Consider the following 21422-nt stretch of genomic DNA (forward strand, 5'->3'; position numbering starts at 1 on the left):
TCCGACAATGAAATTAATCCTTCCACTACTCAAAAGAAACTGGTCCTTGACTTAAAGGATTGATTAACTTAAGTCGTGTTCGTTTCACTACAGATACATTTGTGGTGATTTGAAATCATAAGATTTTAGATTTATGGATTCTTTCAAGTCCAAAGCTGCATAAAAATGTGTTTTGAAAAATCCATAATTTAAAAAAATTATGGGATAGGAGCAAAATCTATGCTATATGTTGAAAACTATGACTTTAAATCCATAAATATAAAATCCTAAGATTTGAAATCACGTCATACCCTCATTAAAACAAACACAATGTTAAGACAGAGATTTCCATTGATCTCCCTCCGAACTGCTTAGGAGGCAAAGTTGGGTTTAGATAAAATGACTATTATGCCCTTGGAATCATTATTCTAAACTTGATGCCCACGTCAGCAGAAGGCGAAAGGAAAAAAAGCGTTGAAATTTATGGGAGCGAGGCAGGGTATTCAGGTAATTCGAGCTGAAAGCAAGGCCCCTGCTCCCCGCCACCAAACCAACGGTCGGTGGGATTCCGCGTAAGCCGGGAAAGTTTTCGGAACTGGTGGTCTAATTTTAAAATTCGAAAAAAAAAATTATTATCTCCCCTCCTCGATCCCCACTTCAAGAAGAATATCGTAAAGAAGCTCGAGCAATTATTAATTATTACGATCGCAACGAGGAAAATATTTAAAGCTAAAAGTAATCTCGTGAATATATTAAAAAGAGATTAATTTATTAAAAAATAAAAACTCTTAGTACACAGCTCTTTCCTATCCCTGCAAGATACAGGAAATTACTGCGTCTAATTCAAGTAGCAATTATTATTGTCTCCATTTTTGAGTTTTTTTTTTTACTTTTTTTTTCTTTCTGCTTTTGGTATATCTGCATCAGAATACATCACATCGCCCTTTTAAAAAATGGGGATGGCGAAGAGAAGAAAAAGTAAAAGATGGTAAGAAAAAGAAAATTATGAGGAAGAAGGAAACTACAGATGATGGCGACTTGGCTCTGGTTTTTTGTTTTTCTTTTTCTTTTAATTTTTTTTATTGGGGTTTCTCTCGCAGGACGGAGGCTAGTCCGGCGACGATCTTGCCTTCCTTTTGGGTGCCCTTACTTTCGAGCGGCGGCGGTGTCCATTCCGTCACCACCACCCTTATTTGACCACAGCCACGGGCATTGGGGTCCTTATGCTCGCAGCGGTTGCCCACCGGACGCAACTGGAAGTCGCCGGAAAAGGCAGCGGTGGGGAAGCCCGATGGCTTCACGGCGATGAAGGAGAGGTGGGGCGTGGGGTTGGGGCCGGCGGCCTTCTTCTCCTCGACGGCCGGCTTTGTCCTCTCGTAGGGGGAGAGCCATTTGGCGCGCACGTACTCCGGCGACCGCCAGGGCGGGAAATGCAGCCCCTTCCGCTTCAGCGACTGCCTCGCGGCCTCCGATACGATTGTGACTATCTGCTGGAGGCGGTCCAGTTTGCCGACGAAGGTGGACGGCAGGGAGTGGAGCACCGCCCGGTAGTGACTGGTGGACCGCGCTATCTCGAACTCTGACTTGAAATCGACGTCGACGATCAGTCTCTCCGGCGCCTCTCCCGCCGTGGCCACGATGACGTCGATATATTCATGCTCCCCTTCAACATATAATCAAAATCAATAAACTCTTGTAAATCCACTTAACAGGAAAAAACATAGAAATGAAAAAGGGAAACGGGAGGGAATGAGGATGGGGAGTTTACCGGCGGGGTGGGAGGGAGTTTGGTCCCATTTGGATTTACAGATGGAGGCGTCGTAGCCCAGAGCAAGGAGACCCTCCGCGACGGATGCCTTCAAGGAGACATTCTGTCTGCAACTCTTGCTCCTCACCTCCACCAACCTCGCCGTATCAGCTAGAAGGTTTCTCTCAGGTACGCTCGCACACGATACCAGACTCTTCGAAAGAAGAAGAGGCGAAAAAATTCCAAAAATCAAATAGCGAAGAGAGGGAAAGTGCGGAAATGACGACAATTTATTGTATCTCGACGGGATAAGCTACCCTTTCAGTTTTCACGAGAGTTTTTTATGATTTTTCTATTACCTTGAGAATCTCGGTGGCATCGCCGGAGAAGAGTCGCGACTCGCCGGAATCATGATCGTCATCGGAGCTATCGCTGCTATTGAAGCAGTTGCAGCGGGAGCGTCCGCACTTCACTTGCTTATCGGTTTCTTCCAAGAAATTCTGGACCATCTTGGCGAGGCAGACGGAGCTGGGCTCGATCTCCGTGACGCCGTGGGGCTCCTCGGCTCTTTTCGACGATGAAGTCCTCAAGATGCTCGGAAATTGACGCTCGAGCATGCGCTTCAACCGAGACTTCGCCGCGGGCATAGCCAGGAGGTCATTGGCCTTGATCAGTTTCTGGTCGCCAGAATCCTCCACCGGTTGGATCTTCATGGAGGGCAGCCTTCTAGGGAGGCTCTAGACCTCCATTTTTCTTTGTTCACGAAGACGTCCAACAAAAGGAAAGGAAAAACAGGTTGCCCGATGCTTGCTGAAGAAGGAAGAGATGCAGCAGGCGAGAAGAAACATAAAAGAGGAGGCTTCGAAAGCAAGGAAAACAGGGATAGGAAATATTCGGACTCCAAGAGAATTTTTTCCTTCCGGCGGGATGAATTCTGAACGGCGAAAGGTCTCGACGTCGTAGAAGAGCGCGAGGGCGAGACGATCGATGGAGACTTCTTGCTTGGAGACCAGAGAAGGAATCGGGTGGCGGACGACGGTGGTGGTGGAGGTGGGGAGAATGGGAGAGTATAGGCGGAAGATGCGATGGAGCTTGTGGGCGGGGCAAGTTTGAGGAGGTTGGCTGAAGGGTAGGTCCGGGAAAGGAGGTAAGGGGTGAGACGGCGCCGGTGGTGCTGTCGACGAAGGGGTGGTCTTGAATTATGGCGGTGGTGGTGGCGGTGACGGAGTGGAAGACGAGGGGAGGGCGAACGGATAGGTGGGGGGCAGCCAAATGGTGAGAGGAGAGGAGGCGATGGTGCCGGTGGCGGAGAGGAGGTAGGAGAGAGAAGGGAACTCGTTGAAGAGGGAGAGGAGGTCGGAGCGGATGAGCCACTCGAGCTTGTGGTGGCCGCTGACGGCGAGGGCCGTGTCTATGAATTGTTCGGCAGATGGAACCCTGGCGTCCTGTACATTAAGACAGAGAAGAACTCCACACTGGTTCTGTTAAGATCGGACATGCTGGGGACGGCCAAACGCTTGATTTGGAGAGGGAAAGAGAAAGGCCCCGCCGGAAAATCTTATATTCTTACGAAAGTGCCGCCGTGATCTGTCTCCCTCCAAATATATAACTCTTCAATCATCAGCGGCCCCTACCAAGTATACCAAATTTCAAAAAATATAAAACTAAAAAAGAAATCTTAAAACCTGATGTCTAATAAAATTTATAAGCAAAGAAAGACTTGAGCGTTGCTTATACATCAAGATTTTTGTGCCCTTTTAATATACATCAATTGGTATAGTAGCATTTGTAAGAATTCGTCATATAATTGCTAAACTGACTGAAAACCAAGGAATATCAAATAGTTGCGTACATGATTGATTTTATGTAAATGTAAATACATATATCTATAAGAAGGCAAGAGTTAAATGTCTAATTCCGTAACATTTTTAATAGCAAAATTTCCCGGTTTCTTGGTATCAAATTCTTCCTTGTTTCTAGTGTTAGTTCAGCATCTCTTATGGAGGAAGTGACCAGCTTATGGAGATGTCTAATCTTCTAAAACAGTCTGGTTCATGAGTAAATTAAAAAATACTGTCAACAAACTAGAAAGACTAAGATTTTTTCTTTTTTTTGCTTTAAATGACCATTCTTCATATCTTAGAACCAAGGACACAATTTCGAATATATATAAATTATAAAAGAGAAAAAGGTTGGATTATTGATTTTGAAACCCTTATAACATTCCGTTCGTACAAATGCTTGATCATTTTCAACGCAAAGATCAAATATGCGTGTATAAGACTAATTTATATACCAAGTTTTTAGAACCAGTCGCTGTCTTTTTATTGTTTATCTAAACTCTTCCTTCGGTTAAGGGTAAGAACGTCGTTCGAACTAATTTTATGCATTCCCAAGTCCTTTTCTTTCTTCTCTGTACGAATCTATATTATCCAACTCCGACATCATTCAGAAAGCTCGATCGACTCCAAATTCCAATTAGCCATGACAACGAATTCAAGAGATTTTATGGAAATACTCTGTCATCAATGATAAGGAAGGGAGGCCTCCCGCCGCCCGCAGAGTTGCGTCGGAATTCATGAGAAATTCATACCTGCCTAATGCATTTTCAGATGATCGTGGTATTCTGAGGCTCCGCCCTTTCGCTAGTTCAATTCTTCTGGTCGGCCGGAATTCTTCCCCAAATTTTTTCTTCCGGTTGACTCGCAGCACTTTCCTCCGGCCGTCCTTCGCGCCGTCTGTCAGGCTCCGGCGGCCAGAGGCCCCTGCCCTTCTCTTATAGCGAACTCCCGAACAGCTGACGTGGCACCTTGTCTGACGTAGCCCCAAGCAATACGGCAACTCATACCCACATGCAACGTGGCGGGCCACCACAGTCCCCTTATTCAACCCAATTACGAATTTACCCTCAGACACTCGGCGCTCTTTCGGGGTGAATTTCTCCGTGGATCGCCAGTCTGGAACATTCTTTCACCACAGATCTCATATTTGCCGAAATTTAAAATTTTAAATTCATAAATTTAAGTTAAAATATTTTTCATCCAATCTTGAATCCATAATTTTGACATATAATATGAATTTTAAATCCATACTATAAAACGCAACCTTAGTTAATTTCCAAAATCAATTCCATATTTTACTTATGCAATTCACATGATAAAACGGGGTCACTCCGGCCTTCAATGGCTTCATCGTGATAACTGCGGAAAGTCAGGTGTGGTTTCGATATTTCAGTCATGACATGACCATACTTAATTGTTCATGAGTTGACACGTGTCCCACCCGCACCAAACCAAGAGAACTAAGCTGGATGCGAGTTTACGAACATACCCTGTAGACATCGCTAAAATAACGTTTCAACCCACATTCCTGAGCGTCCAGAAGCATTGTGGACGAAAATACCCCCGAACGGCACCGGCAGTCGGCAGACGACGAACTTTATTCGCTTGGCGCTTCCGATAGGTGAAAGAGAAGCGCGTGAACTTTTCTTCCTCGTGACAATTTTGCCATTATTGTTTGCTTGGGTCGGGTAATCGACCCGATGGCGGGATCTGATTTCAGATGATAAGAAGACCGGACCCGGTTTTTGACATGGGACTTTCGTTTAGAATTTTGCATTTCAGTCCGGTTTGGATCCGGAAATGGGCTTCGCTCCATCTAAATTCCAAGTTGAGGTTCGTAATACCATGGAAAACTTTTCCCACATGCAACCATGGGAACCTGTCATTCACAGCGGGTTCGGCGCAGTCTAATTTTTTTGGCCAAGGCTGCTTTGGTGCTTGGTGTGGCTCTGATATAATCAATTTTGTCGGGTTCTCATCTTATAAGATCCCACCATATGGGATTTTATTGACACAGTGAAAAATAAAAATTTAATAAAATGAATTTTTAATTTTTGGTTGCTATAAAATATTTACTGCCATTACCCATTGATAATAACAAGCTATTTTTTTTCTAATTAGATAATTTGAGATGGACTTACCGGTGCCTAACGCTAAGAATTTTCCTTTTTTTGAACAGGGAAAAGCGACTCTTGGTCAATAGGAAAATAGTGGTGAAACCAAGAAGTAGGGGCACTTTCACATCGGCACGCTATGACCAAACACTCACAGAGTTAATGGAGACGCATTAAAGGGGAACAGGTGATTCATTGAAGATGAAAAAGAGCAGCAGATAAAGAACAGGACAAACGAATCCTTTTGACTGATAGATGTTATTTTCAAAGTAAAATCTTGTTGCGAAGTTAATTTGAATGAAACCCCATTGACTTGTCTTGGATTCTTTGTTTGTTTGTTTTTTTTTTTTCTTTTCTCTAAAGCCATTAAACATGAATGATCGATACTTGTAAACATTTCATTGATGAACACTTTCTTGGGAAAATGGTTCCAATATGATTATTCATTAGCAATCTTGTCTTTCAGTTCTGATCACAATTAAGTTTATCTAAATGAGGCCCAATTTTCATTGTTTTTTAATGAAAAGGGTACATTTCATTGGGAAGAGAACAAGAACATGGTGAGAAGATGAATGCTGTTCAATGCCAATCAGCAATACTTCTGTTGTTATCTGTCTCATCTTCATCTGAATCAAACACCATCTGTTTGGTTTCTTTCTCCTTAGAGGGCACATCTCATTGAGAAGATAACATCAACATGGTGAGAAGATCATGCAGTATGTTCCTTCCTGCTAGGTCATGAAAATTATGAGCCAAGAAGGAAAATCCATAGTCGCCAAACTCCGCGGTCCGACTTGTGACTTGCCCTAGCCGCCCAGCATAGCGGCCTAGGTGCAGGTGCAGAATACAGGTTTGGGTCACGAGTATGAATAGCCGTGCCCAATGCCGATCTGCATGCCATGTGTCACAATTAGGAGGGTCCACATAGAGGAAGGAGATCATGACGGAAGTCGCAGATTGTCGACGGAAACCCCAAACAATGTTTGGGCATCTCTTCGGAGACATCCGATAAAATTGGAACGATACGGTGTTCGGCCCCGAACGCTTAATACCTTCTCACTGGGGAAAAAACAAGTTTACAATGAAGATGGCTGAACCCTAGCTTAGCCAACATTTACACTTTGCTTATATAGAGGCAACAAATGGTCAACCAAATCATGCACTTTTTGAATTGTTGTTATAAATAAGCAGTGAACTTACATGTGTTGGATAGTTTTAGCAATGTAAATGGTGATATGGTTTTAAGATTTTTGTCTTTTGGCTGTACCAAATGCAACTTAATCTGGTTTCTAATTAGATCCAAACTCATTTACTTCTCGAGTTCATGTACCCAAAATTTTTTGGTATTTGATCATATGCTAAGTATATGTTGGACTCTCAGCAAATCCATCCAGCTAGCGACCTGAGCAGAGTCAGCATCAAAGCTGACAATCTAAACTCTTGTCCCATTTTTATAGAAGGTGTTTGATAAGAAGAACGTTATATTCTTAGAACATATGTGCTAAGCATACGATGTTCTTATTTAAGAAAACATAGCATGATGTTAATTATTAAGTCTACCAATTAAGAAGCAGGAAATAACCAAACAATTGTTTTTTGGAGCAATGATCACACTGTATTTTTCGAGCATGTGTTTCAAAAGCATAATATTTCTTAATCAAACGCAATTCCTTCTTAACTTGGACTTAATATTTGGTAGTTGGCAAAATAGGTCAATCATAAATCAAAATTCAACTACGAACTGGCTTTGTTTTTTGGTAGTTGCTTGACAATGATTTATTCTTTTTCCTAATTTTTTCCCACTTTCTCTGGATAAATGTTTTGCAAGATAGGTAGTAATTCGAAAAATAAATGTCACTGGACCGATATTCATGTACCCTTTGAATTTGACAAGATTCGACTACCAAATGGTTTGTCTTTCTAGAGGTTGGCATAACGGTCAGAGCAGGGCTGGTAGGCGGCCAGTTTGTGTCTTCATTTCTTGAAGCATCAACTTTTTATTATGCAAAAAAACGGGGCTACTGACACGCAAGTTTAAGCATGGCGGGAGCGGCACCCTGATACATAAATCAGGTCTTGTATTCAACGATGATAAGGGGTTGGGTGGCGCTTTGGCTCTCTTTTGGGCAGTAGAATGAAATACTTATTCCTACTCACCCAAAACTACCAAATGACTTATAACGGGCAGTGCCAATTGGTTTTAGATTTGGATCTGCTATCAGATCATAATATCCAAACATTGACATCCCAACAACAGATCTTAATTTGTCTACAATGAAAAGACATCCGTGAAGAGGGGGAAAGGAAAAGGCCTTCCCATATCTAACCAAATCTGCAACATCTTGTCATTTGCCTTTGTAATGTTAGTTTTTGATATCATGCAAATGGACAAACCAATGGTTGCTCATGTGGCCATACTGAGCTCAACAAGACATAAGAGGACAAGTGAAATCAGGTTTGGCTGTGATCTTCCTCATTCACATGCTTCATTAGTAGGCCTTACCCTAATATGGCATCCTTTTCATAAATTCCAAAATGCCAACATGTTTTTTAAAAAAAAAATTTACAGAGGCATCTTAATTTTGTTTATTTTGCATTTAGGAGGCGTTTGATAGCTTCGTATCTGAGTTCTAAGGTCGGACATGCGCTGCGCAGTCCGACTTTAAAACCGAGGTTTTGACTACAAGCCGAGGATCTCAAATCCGCTTTTTCTTCTGTTTTTTTTTTCTTAGTAATAAAATCTGGTGTTTAGTTATACTGTGGTTGTGTTTGATTACCGAAGTTCTTAGGTCCACGAATTTAGGGTTATGCAACCAAAACTTGAGTGTCATTACTTTTCATTTACATCTCAAACTTAGTCTATAAGATCACCTAAAGTTAAAAAAAAGGTCTCGGAAATGTGCTTAAAGATTTGGTAATATTCAAAATCACATCAAACACTTGGATATTGAATAAGAAAGACTTTCATTTTGCATCTTTAAGCCTAAAAAAAAAAAAAAAACTAACGTTGCTTTAACAATGAAGCCTAGGTCATCATAAACTTAAGCCGGATTACTGAAATAAAATGATTAAAATGTCTGTAATACAAAACAAACCAGGTTCATGTTGATGATTAGCGCATTAGATGTACAAAGTAATATTGTTAATTCATGTTAAAGTATACGCGAAATAGTTTTTTTTTTATTAATATCAAAATTAAGTACCCAATATTTTTTTTCGTCTCATGGAAGCAATTGTCAAAGTCGTGGAGGTGCAGAATGTCACGGATTCAAATACACAAAGTAGTTGTCCATTATGGCTTGGTCAAGATAGGTGTAACTGCAAACATGAGTGGGAATTTAATGCCAACTAATTCATTAAATATGTATTATTCGTTCTTCCCTTTGTACTCGCAACAAACACTGGAAAACGATGCAAGAAAAAAAAAAATTCTGATTGATCGAAAAAGATAATTTTGTTTTCTCACTCTTCTTTGTCCCCACAAAGACCTGAGACTATTTTACTTGAAAAGTTTCACCCACCATGCACTGTGTCAACACTCCCATAGTTTGCTGGTTGTGGTGAATGATTTCTGTTTTTCAACTTGGCTTTTCCTAAGGAGGTGTTTGATAAGCCAAGGAAAAAGATTTCATGGTATACTAAACAATACATCCGTCAAGCGAACAGCAATGAAATTGTTCGGTAGGAGCTAATTTGTTTCGAACTTTTGGGGTGTCAACTTTCTTTGTTACAAAAAAGGACAGCATTGATATGCAAGTTGAAGTATAGAGAGTGTGTCGCCTCAAAGCATCAAAAGCAGGTTCGGTACCCTAAAAAATAGAGGGAAAGTTGGAGTTTCGGCTCTTTTCTTAGTCGATAGGATGAAATACTCCCTCTGCTTACCTAAAAACTATTACCACTATTATTATAATGAAAAAATGAAGTAAGTTTCCTGCCTTTTAAGTTTCCCTCTGTTTTCCATTCTATCCCATAAAAGGTGCCGCCCTTAATTACATAGATTAGTACTTCATGATTCACCAACTCTTGTTGAGTACAGATTTAAATGTGAAATAAGATATTCTTTATTTTGTCAGTTTGTCGACAAAAGGATAATACCGGCCATGTAAGGTAGACATCATCGTTTTATATGTACACAAATTATACATGTATATATATATTAAATGTCAAACCTTTTGGTGATGGTCTTTTATTGATATTGTAAGCAAATAGCGTTAGTTCACATTGTTTTCTCTTTTTCCTTATATCAAGTGTGGACTTGGACTAAATCAATGACCAACATCATTCTTCAACACTTAATCTAATGTTTGGCAACACGTAAAGTGTTTCATAGATATGTTTTAATGATTTGGCAATAGGTAAAGTGTTTGATAGATATGTTTTAAAGATTGAGACAGATTCATACAATACAGCTAACACAATTTTTCATGAATATTCTTAAAAGTATATGTCTTAACGTTTCAAAGACGTCAGATCTTTACTGAATGCTTCCAACATCAGGCCCACACGATGGGACCCAACAGGCGATGGACGTCCATTCTCTTTTCTATTTAACAAAAAAAAAAAGTTCAAAGTTGGACCTGAAATTTTAAAAATATTTCTTGCATCTTTAATGGAGAAAATATTTACAACGTCGGTCTGAATCTGAAGCTCCCTTAAAATTAAAGCTGTTTCATTGGGCTCATAGATTAATGAAATTCTAGTCATCAGTTCGATTCTGGTAAGTGCTTGACTACAACCAGCTGAGATAGAGTTGAAAAGAGCAACTGTAAGTTTGCATAGGTTTCGAAGCAATCCTGAACATAAAAAAAATAAAATAAAAGGACTTCGATATCTTCCTTAAAATAAATGTTCTCGTCTCTTGTTTATTATTGGGTTCTTATATTGCGTAGTTTTTGGAGACAGCATGAAGCGGATGAGTGAGATTTCATGTGAGATCTGATTTGGATGGAACCCCTATTAATCAGCTGTGATAAGAAACCAGATGCAGTCAAAAGTGCAGATTTGGTGTTCCGCCATGGATGAACCTCTTCAAACTTGGATCCAAGAGATTAAGACCCTATATTTGTCTCCTTGTATTAATATGAGTCCTATTCACTTTCAAAATTATAGAAGCAAGCATGCAATAATTTTGGAAATCTAAAAGGTAAATATTTGCTTTAAGAACGCGATGCCTTCACAATTAAAATATGATATGTAGAGCAAGTGATTCTTCAAAGAAATATCATGGAAAAGAGACTTCATTTTTACTCCATTGATGCATCTCCCCAAGTGAATTAGGTTTTGGTCACTGGTGAAGAAGACCCATTAAAGGGCGTTATTTTTAATTCACAAACACATACTTATCACATCCATGTTTGAATAATGGCTTCCACAAAAAGCAAGACTTAATGGAGTCTTATCATTTCCTGCCTAGAAAGCTAGCGAGAGAGAGAGAGAGAGAGAGAGAGAGAGAGAGAGAGAGAGAGAGAGAGAGAGAGAGAGAGAGAGAGAGAGAGAGAGAGAGAGAGAGAGCCCATAAAATGGAAAATATATAACAAAATTGGGGGACAAGAAGTCTCCTAGATACAAAAGCAAACCGCAAAAACAAAAGCAAAAAGATGAAAATATACAATACAATGCACAGTGAAATAAGAAAGGTAGAGAGAGAGAGAGAGGGTATTTAGGTGAGAAACGAAAGTCATGCTACCTAAAGCAAATCGTGTCCTTTTTCTAGAATCTAACTCTTTACAGATATGATCTTAAGGATGACTTGATAGGAAACATATATTAAGACAATCATTTTAGGTTTCAAAATTGAAAGGCTAATGACTCTTTACACTGAGAATTTGGTAGTAGAAAAATCAATATTTCAATGAGGTACCTTACCTTAAGTCATGTTTTCTGAGCAATTATAAATATGTTGGCATGTTGAACTTCTGCTCTAGAATATTTTTCTCCGTTCTAGAGTCAAGTCGTCAACGGATGAAGTTCGCAAGTCTTTCTCAGTTTAGCAAACACGCTATTGATTGGTGACCCATGACCATTGTCATCTTTCTTCTTCTTATTCTTCCTCCTGAGAAAGAGAAGGATGACTCTCTTGGTCGTCACCTACTGCACTTGATAACCCTCTTCTGGCCATGCCGATCCTTCTTCGTGCCTTTCTCGCTCAACTTTCACTAAATCATTGCACCAAGTTGATCACCAGCACCATACTTTTCTCCGTAGAAACCTATTTGTTTAAGGGGAACCATCGAATAGCTTTGCCACTTAAGGGCTCATGTCAAAAACGCTTGAAAGAAGAAGGTATTAAATAAAATGAGCAGTAGGGTAATGGCTTCAGTTTGAACATCATTTAAAGAGGAAACAAATATTTTTCTCTCCATTATTCTATGCTTAGTGTTGGGTGAATAGGATAAGTATTTCATCCTACCACCCAACAAAAGAGCCGAAATATTCTTTTCTCCATTATTACATGCTTCACGTTCGGTGAGCAGAAATATTTCACCCTACCATCCATCAAGAGGGCCTATGCTCCCACCATCTATCAACTTACGTATCGATACTTCTTTTTGCAGCATAGAAAATTGATGCCTCGAAAATTTGAAATAAAAACTAACTGCCTACCGGCCCCTGTTGCACCCACCTCTCAAAGACCATTATTCGATCACAGGAAAGAACTTTTTTTTCTTTTCAATCTACTAATCAAACCAAAAGCAAACATTAAAACTATGGCAATGGCGCAATGGAAGAAAAGAGAGAAATTTAGCAAGTGCTGTCCAAATTAAAACGGTGGCAGACTTGCTTTGAGAAAATGCAAGTTTAGTTGATGTTCCCTGCATAGCTTCATTATCTACAATCCATCTTCTGTTGGCCCTTGGGAAGTTTAACGAGGATCTTTTCGTTTTTATTTTCTATTTTAACAACATTTACGTCTTGTTGCCCACGGGAAAGCTCAAACGGCGCAAGGAAATGAGATATATGGCAGGTTTAGTTTGAGTGATGCGGATGATGAAGACCCCATCTTCGAGTTTGTGGACAAATTCAATTTAGCCAAGTTGGACTCCACCAGCCAATTCATGCGAAATACCAACTAAAATAAGATAGAACAACAAGGACTTTAATTCAAAGTTCTACACTACGAGAAGGAGAGTGGCTTCTCAGACTTGAGGGGATAAAAAGTCATCTGTGTTCTAATCGGTTTCATGAATTAGTTGGTTCAAAGGAATTTACAGTTTTTTTTTTGTCCTTTTGGTTACCTTTTTCATCTTTTAACACAATTTTTTAATACCAATCAGGTTTACTTTCTAACTTCAAATTCCAGTTGGCCATCAGACCCGGTACCCCACAAGTACCCAGTACCCGGCCCAATCGAGCCCAAGTTCATGCCCAAAAAAACTGGCCCAACGAGGCCCGATATCGATTTAATAATATTTTGATTTTAATAATTTATTTTATTTTAAATATATTTTATTTAAAAATTATTTTTTTATTTTAACCAGGCCCAGGGCCGAGTTTCAAGTTGCCGGGCTCGGGTTTTGGGCTGTAGGCCGGCCCGAACCCAACTCTTATTGGGCCGATGACTAGGCTTACTTCAAATTCAGAAATTTACTTTCTCAAAATTTGCACATTTTTTGGCAAGAAAAGTTCCTGATCAGGCTTTGGCAACATTCCTAAACCATGTTGTCCATTCCATTCCGATCATGGTTAAGTTCCAGATATCCATAACATCTAAACAAGGTTGTGGCTTTCTACTTTTCCCAGACCTCCCAATTATACAAGAGTTTGCTACTGCACTTCAGAAATTTCATTTTGTTCCGAGTACACACACTTCAGAATTTTCATTTTGTTGTGAGTACAGAAACAACTATCTAAGTCAAGAATCCACAATTGGAAGCCAATCCAAGGTTTCGCCTGCAAACATGGGAATGATAGTCCCCGAAGCAAATTCGTATGAATCCGGAACTTTCCATGGTTTTTTACGCAGAGTGATAAAGGAGGTATTTCTGGGTAGACCGTAGAATTCAGGGCCATTAAAGCTTGTGAATGCCTCCAGTTTGTCCAAAGCGCCAGCCTGAAAAGAAAACCAAACGTTACTGAATTAAAACATGTCTATAAACTTACAAAGTCTACACAAAGCACCTTTACAATCACATTTACAATTTTAAATGTGAATATGCAAGAATCAAGTTCTTGCATGAAAGAGAATAAAAAAAAATACCAAAACTGGAGACACAATCTTAAAATGAAATAAAAGGGCGTCCAGTTTTCATCCATTTTCTACTAAACAAGGTACAGCTACAAGCAGGTCAGAAGCAAGGCCCTGCTGACTCCTTACTGAAGACAATTGTTTCAGGAAGCGATTGATGTATTTTGCCCACCAAAGATAGAAACCAATAGAGTTTTAATTTTCTACTTCCAGGTTTGAGGCACATGACCTCCTCTAAAACTAGGCGTACCTTGCAAAGAATATGAAGTTGATCATAATCAACACTTTTAACGATTTTAAAAGAAGAAATTTCTTTGGTAATCCACCAAGCTGCAAAGTAGCATTTTGCAGAAAAAGTTCAAGCATTATAAGAAAATTGAACTTCTGCTTGGGTTTCAGAGTTTTCAGTATCAACATCACAAAATCATGTGATGGTGAGAAGGTTGCTACCAAATGATGACATAATAAAGGTTAAATTGAAAAGGAAGATGGAGCATCTACAATTTTGATGTCCCTAGAGAAGAGCAACAAATAGTGTATCCTTGTAATATACTTAAATTGAGCTTGGTTGGAGTTAAACTAGCATTTTTTGAATGCTAGCGTATTGAAATTTGGTCAGCCCAGTAACACTTGCAAACATCACTCAAAAGAACACATGGGAGGCATCCACCTATCGATGCATTCACCAAGGCCAAAAAAAAAGTGTTATTCCTCCACCAATATTGACAGTGGACAAGTATTAACCTTGTTCCCTCCAAATCAAACATTGGACAAGTCTCAACTTTGTTCACTTAGACAAGACCACTCTTGTTTCTTTTCTAGCCAACCTTTAATTATACGCTTGTTCCTGCCATCAAACGACGTCCATAGTATCATTGTTCTTGTGTTTGTGATATTTACATGCTCAATGTACAAATACCGAGAGGTTGTTGTTTAACTTTGTTTGCACATAACCCAGCTAGTCTAAGAAGCTCCTAGCACAACCCCCACTGCCTACTAGAAAGCCAATCTATTTATCATTAAGGCAATGGAACCACACATCAGATATCAAAGGCCACATCCTTCAAAAAGACACACACACACACAGGGAGAGAGAGAGAGAGACCTCTTCAAAAACCTTAGCATAGAGTGCCAAGGCAACTGGTGCATTGTATATGCCTGCACACCCGCAAGGACATTCCTTCTTTTGTCTTTCGTGAGGTGCACTATCAGTTCCCAGGAAAAACCTCTTGCTTCCACTTGTGACAGCTGCAACTATAGCTTGTCCTAAACAAATGCAAAAAAAATATTAACATTGCAACAGATATTCATTTTACCGTAGCACAATAGCAGCCTCCATGAGCTTATGCAATAACTATATAACCTTCACCTTTAGATGCAAATATATATAGAAGATTCAACATAGGCATTCCAATTATATCATGCAAACATAATTGTTTTCTTTAACATAAAAGCTTATGTTTGTGTATCATCATTTTAGCATACCTAGTGGAAAACAATTCAGAGAATGAAGCTAATATTTCAACCTTTGCATCATCATTTCCAGCCAATTAGTGCGCATGTTCATTTTTCACCTTGTTTCCTTGGTTTCTGTTCTGACTACATGGATATGTTTAACTTTTAAGCAGATCTTTCAAGAAATAAGAAGTTGACGAGTCCAAATTTCTAAATGACAAACATAACATGATCCCCTTGTTACTAGTTCTTCGGTAGAAGTTGATTTTCATATGCTCCAACACTTATTCCTCAGTCCAATGCAGGAGTAGCCTCCATCTTTTTCTTTAGGCATGCTCTAGAAGACTGAAAATATAATACAATGAGACAAGATCAGCCCATTTTGTATAGACATACTAGGGCACTAGGCCAGGAGAAAGCAGCTGACTTTCCTGCAGAACCAAAAAAAGAGTACCCTTTCAAGGCGATGTTTTTGCTGTGTAGTATTTATTGGCATATGGCCAATGTCTAGCAGATTCATTGCACTGCATATTTTTGTTCATACTCCAAATGCTTGTCCAATTTCAGTAAATTATAAGGAACCAACACAAACATAACTGTAGTTAGATCATTTTGGATCTTCCTGAGCGACTCCATGAAGGAGCCATGAACTACAATTTTCCATCACTACTTGATCCAGCCCTATCCAACATTATCTCAGTAAGAACTTCCATATGTTAAACTAAACAGACCGACAACCTGATCTGGATCTATCATGTGTATCATTTAAACGTAAGGTCACAAAATGAAGGGGAAAAGTTTTTCAATGTTACTTCAAGCTTAGCAATCACAGCTTTCCAAAGTGGATGAGTTTCATTAATATAAAGTCACTCTTTCACAGGAAAAATTACGCCATGGAAGCTGTTGCATTGTCCTTTGTCCCTCTCGTGGGTTTTTCAAGAGATCAGAAAACATCCGGAACACTGTCAACTTCTTCTTGATTCAATAGGAGTCCTGATCACAATCTTCCACATATAGGTACCCATTACATCCTTATTGCAATATAAGCAGACATGCATGTGCTGGTCTAACTGAAACAGATAGAGAATTCAGGAGCACATACTGTGGATCTCCCTTTTCAAAACTGGGAGGCAATAATTATGTGGTTGCAGTCCCCCTTTAAATAATGCATTTCGATTGAGAAGAAGATGTTGCGGTGTCACAGTTGCAGCAACAAACCCTAATGAAGGAAAAGATTAAAATAAGGTAAACACTTCGAAAGAAGTTTCAATGGTAAATATACCTTCTGCACATGATTCAACAAATTTGACAGCATCAAGTGTAGTAACATGCTCCATTACAACCTTTAATCGTGGAAGCTGTTGAACTAATGGTCTCAATGTGGAATCAATAAAGACCTTCTCTCGATCAAAAACATCAACTTCAGGATCTGTAACCTCTCCATGAACCTGTTGATTTCCATCAATGAAGCTCCATCAGTGTAATCTCCAAATTGATGTATACAATTAATAAAAGCGTACAAAAAGCTATCCTTCAATTGGCCAGAATGAGTTTCAGACAGTTATCTCTTGTGGATGCACTTAGTGTTGACACGTTGCCATGTACTCTTTCCTTTTTAATCCATAATGCACGACAATATCATATTACCAAACTAGAAGCATCCTAGCAAACAGCAAAAGCGAACAATCCCACAAGGTGAGTCTAACCAACTATCACTGAACTATAGAAACTTCACATGGTTTGTTGGAATTTAGCTAATTCTGATTTTACAGTGGCTGCTGCTCGTTCTACCATAATTAAAAGAGATCATTATAGTCATAGAAATCTAAGCAAAATAAGGGGTTATGAAAATAGTAATAGCATGTGTCCTCATAAATTTTCTCAAGCCAGATTTATTCCATGTGCTTTAGAATCAAGATTTAAAATAATTAGATTTAGTACAAGAATAGATAAATATTTTTTGTCACAGGATGCTTCAAAAGTCTCATGACAAAAAATTAATGTAATGGAAAAAAGGAGTAAAATTCTGAACGAAAAAATGACAATCAAATCAGAAACATTTTTATCCAGATAATCAGACTGGGAACCAGACGACCTCTCAACTTTCATTCAGACCACAATTCTCCACCTCCCCCTTTCTCTTTGATGTCCTTAACCTTGGATATCAAATTATTGAAATCTTGCAGCAATAACTATCCTAGTAGAAAAACCAGATGAACATGAATGTGGAAGACTTGATAACATTCGGACCACAACACTTGAGATGATAATTCACCAAACAGATGTGTCCCCAGAACAAAATCCCTTTTTTTACTGCTGCACATTGTAGACCATCATGGACAAGACAAAGAAGATGAAAAGGAGAAATGAAATCCAAGTTCTTTAGTTACCAATAATGGCATATTTTGCTCAACCATCTCTTCAAGGACAGGTAGGCATCTCCCAAATAAATCCGTAACACCATCTTGTGAATTTGTAGTGGCTCCAGCTGGATATAACTTCACAGCATAAACCACCCCACTCCTCCCTGCATTCTGATAATATGAGTTAAACTAGACAAATGAAAAGGAGATCCAAGCAAGAAGTAATAGCCCACATCAAAACTAACCATTAAACTCTAAGTTGTTTTTTTTTTTCCTTCTTCTGAGGGAAAATGTTATTTGAACAATTGAGCACATAGCCATATAAGCTATTGACCTTGAACAGCCAAAAAAGGGATGACAAATGCTAAATAGTTCACATGGATGACAAGAAAACATTTCACCATTTTCTAGAATATTCACCCCAAAAAGGACACTTCATGATCTTAAAATTATCAGCAAAGGAGGTAAATAGAAAAAAGACATTTTCGAAAAAATTATGATCTCCACTCAGTCCTCAAAGGTCCTCCTTGATCTACTTTCTCTCTCATCATTTCATACAAATCTGTCTAGTTACATTGTGTCAGTGTGCACAAACAAAAGTTGCAATAACAAAAACATTGGGTACTCTTTATGATAACTCTCAAATATGACCAATGTCTGATGTCCTTTAGGTAGAAAGAAGGACTTAACATAGTTGAGATAATAGGTGCAAATGTTCCATGAGATAATATGTGCCATGGTTATAGTTGGTCATATGATTGCACACCTATAAGCAAAGATATGTGGCTAAGAGACCGGAATTAATTCCCAGGGGCAGAATCTGCTTGTGCATCAGATTGGGATGCATTTTGAGCATCAATTTCTGACAACTTACAAGGACTTCAAGGAGCATTTTAGAGGATATATTAGGTGTTATATTTCCAACGATTATATTTAAATTTAACCAAGCTAATAGAGATATTATTTGTTTAGCTGCTATCATCAGATAAAGATAGCAGTATCGCCCATTGCGTTTTTCATATCAGGAAGAGGGGCGAAAAAATAATAGTTTGTCCAGCTCAATAGATTGAAAGTCTGATATTCTTTAACAGAAACCAAAAAAGAAAACGGAAAGCAAAAAGGAGCACATGTGCCAATAGGGTTTCAAGATTGAACAAAAAATATGCATTTCATATTTAGTGAATTATTTCTAATTTGCAAGTCTATATAACAACTAATTGAAGTTGGTACACTCACTAGCAGCTTTGATCTCTTTAGGACTTGTATTATCTGTCAAGTACAAAGTCATCAGTGGATCAAAGTAGCTTTTTGGCGGCAGTGCTTTTAAAATCTCTTCCCGATAAGCTACAGCAGCTGCTGTTGTTGTAATTGGTGGCCTCAAGTTCGGCATCACGATTGCTCTTCCAAAATGCTTCGCACTGTCCCCAAAAAAAAAGGAACAAAAGTGTATAGTAACTTCCAGAACTAAATTCCCAGATTTTTCCGAAAGGAAGAGGGCATGATGCAACTCAGTCCCGTTCAAATCCCGAATACCACCTCCCAACAAGACTCGAAATTTCAACTGCCCACAAGGTTTGGTGACTCATAAATCCTAGGAATTATCCATCAAAGTTGCAGAAAAGAATACATCACTTATCTGTCCAAAAGAAACGAAGAGGAATTTCAACAGTCGCATTTGGTTTCCGATCATTCTCATCATTGCCGACCTCCATGGAATTATTTTTACTCCCTAATTTAGTTTGACAACTTTAATCCTATACAATTAAATGAAGATCATCCCAAGACCAGTTATGCTTCATCCCACCATCACCAACCTCGAGAACAGTTTCTACTGGAACCCACAAGAGGGAACCAAATTCGGGTCTTCCTCACATTCGGTTGAGCTAATTCAATCCTAAAACGTCGGATAAACATGAAGAATCAAGTGCCAGATTGACAAATTGAAAAATATCCTTTTTAACAAAATAACTAGAAGAAGAAGGTAGTGTTCTCTGATTTCATACCTCTGGGAAACGACAGACTGAAGGATATCCCCATCTCGGAGATGAAGATGCCAATCGTCTGGTCTTACCAATGAGAGCTCCATCTTCCCTTTTTGGCTCGGCTGCTAAAAAGAAAACACAGAGAGAGAGAGGGAGAGAGAGAGAGAGAATACCATGTTCAAACTTCAATCTGCATTTTATATACAAAAAACCTTGTATTGACATAAGCATGTGCCATAATTCTTAGATTACAGTGTACTACATTTATTCGTTGTGCCGGAAAATGGTGCCAACGAAAAACGGAAAAAGGGTCATGGAGAAAGAAAGATCAGAGAGAGAGAGAGAGAGCAGTGAGAATGGGATAAAGGTGTACAAAAGGCATATACTCTCTCAGAAGAGGATAGCTCCACTGGAAATGAAAGCCCACGAAGATGGTTTTGCTCGACGGCAGATGGTAGCTATGGATCCTCAGATACAGACATTTAACGAGGGTTCGGGGGTTCCCACAATAAGAACCGCAGGTATTGGCGAACGAGTCGGCAGGGAGTGAGGCGACCTGGATTGAGATCCGATACTCATATGCAATTCACAATGTTCACAACCAGCAGCAACTGACAGCGTCATGACCTCAAGAGCAAAGATACCACTAACAAATATGAACCCAAGATACTGCATGTTCAGCTCGTCCAAAATAGCATAAACCACATCCACGTCGAACAAGTGACGGCTCCAGTTTTCTTGATAAATTTCATTTTTTTAGCTTTCCTTTTGGGAGGCATTCAGGTGGCACCATCAAAAAATTGGTTCTTTGAAAACCAAGTTTTATGAAAACTTTAACACAGGTGGCAAGACAAGAACCTGGGTTTTTTTGTTTTGGATGAGAAAAGTTAGTTTTTAAGGGCCGTTTGATAGATTGAAAACCTGGAGTTGAAAAAATATTTTTAAAATAAGTTTTTTGAAATAAAAGAATGAAAAAAATCTTTTTAGATTCTTCGTGTTTGTGATGATTGAGAAATAAATTTCCAGAAAAAATGCCTTTTAGTTTAATAATAAGAAAACATATTTCAAAAAAATTGAAAACAAAATTGTTTCTAGAAACTAAAGCAATTATTCTTTGAGCAATGTTCAACTTAAGGGACTCAAAAACAGAGATTCCAATTTCCGAATGATTTCTGTTTAGAATCCATCTGAATAACATTACCTTTCACTTGACTGACTCAATATATGGGCGTGAAAGTGGTGAGAACTGATTCGTCGACCCAACCCGTTTTATATCTCGAGGTCCGAAGTTTGTAGATGATCCTCCGACTCTTAAAAGTTAAAAGGGCCCTGCCTGGAAAACCGATGGAGGAGGAAGGCGCTTCCCGGGTTTTGCAGGAATGGCTGCTGTTGCTGCTGCTATTATTGAATTTTTTTCTGCAGCTACAGTGGATTTCCTGGCAATCAAACGTGGCCCCAAAGCCTAGTTGATAGAAGGAAAACTTGAATCCATGTTCTAACACTGTTGTATTACAGTTGATATCTGTACAACACCCATATTCTTCTGCACAGAGATACCAGTGCCACTACCGACAAGCAACCTGGGTTTAACAAATGGATGTCTAGCAAGCATTCTAATTATCATTGCTCCCAAATTTGTTACCCACAAAAGAACCAGAAATAATGATGCTATTTGTTCATCCTACAAGTGAAATCATACAGTTCGAAGGCAGGAAGCATCTAACACTTTACATCCTACTCCTTATGAATGATCAAT

At 39.1% G+C, this 21422-nt stretch overlaps 2 protein-coding genes across 6 annotated transcripts; both read right to left on the bottom strand.

Moving 5' to 3' along the window:
• Positions 1-729: 729 nt before the first annotated feature.
• Positions 730-2929, bottom strand: LOC116246434 (uncharacterized). Its single transcript, XM_031618307.2, has 3 exons — positions 2086-2929; positions 1748-1940; positions 730-1642 (listed from the first exon to the last, which is right to left on the bottom strand). Exons 1-3 carry the CDS (start codon positions 2437-2439, stop codon positions 1059-1061), a joined length of 1131 nt encoding a protein of 376 aa, XP_031474167.1. The 5' UTR covers positions 2440-2929; the 3' UTR covers positions 730-1058.
• Positions 2930-13378: 10449 nt separating this feature from the next.
• Positions 13379-20302, bottom strand: LOC116258852 (dihydroorotase, mitochondrial). 5 transcript variants are annotated; one of them, XM_031636277.2, is made up of 8 exons: positions 20040-20302; positions 19688-19788; positions 18921-19102; positions 17712-17848; positions 16604-16769; positions 16424-16540; positions 14972-15132; positions 13379-13731 (listed from the first exon to the last, which is right to left on the bottom strand). In XM_031636277.2, the coding sequence occupies exons 1-8, from the start codon at positions 20046-20048 to the stop codon at positions 13534-13536; spliced, it is 1071 nt and encodes a 356-aa protein (XP_031492137.1). In that variant the 5' UTR covers positions 20049-20302; the 3' UTR covers positions 13379-13533. The 5 variants fall into 5 exon arrangements, with proteins under 5 accessions (XP_031492137.1, XP_031492129.1, XP_031492163.1 ...); XM_031636269.2 differs by having other exon boundaries at positions 19688-19791; XM_031636303.2 differs by having other exon boundaries at positions 19688-19791; positions 19929-20302.
• Positions 20303-21422: the final 1120 nt, after the last annotated feature.

The sequence above is a fragment of the Nymphaea colorata genome, chromosome 1, assembly GCF_008831285.2.
Source record: "Nymphaea colorata isolate Beijing-Zhang1983 chromosome 1, ASM883128v2, whole genome shotgun sequence".
NCBI lineage: Eukaryota > Viridiplantae > Streptophyta > Magnoliopsida > Nymphaeales > Nymphaeaceae > Nymphaea > Nymphaea colorata.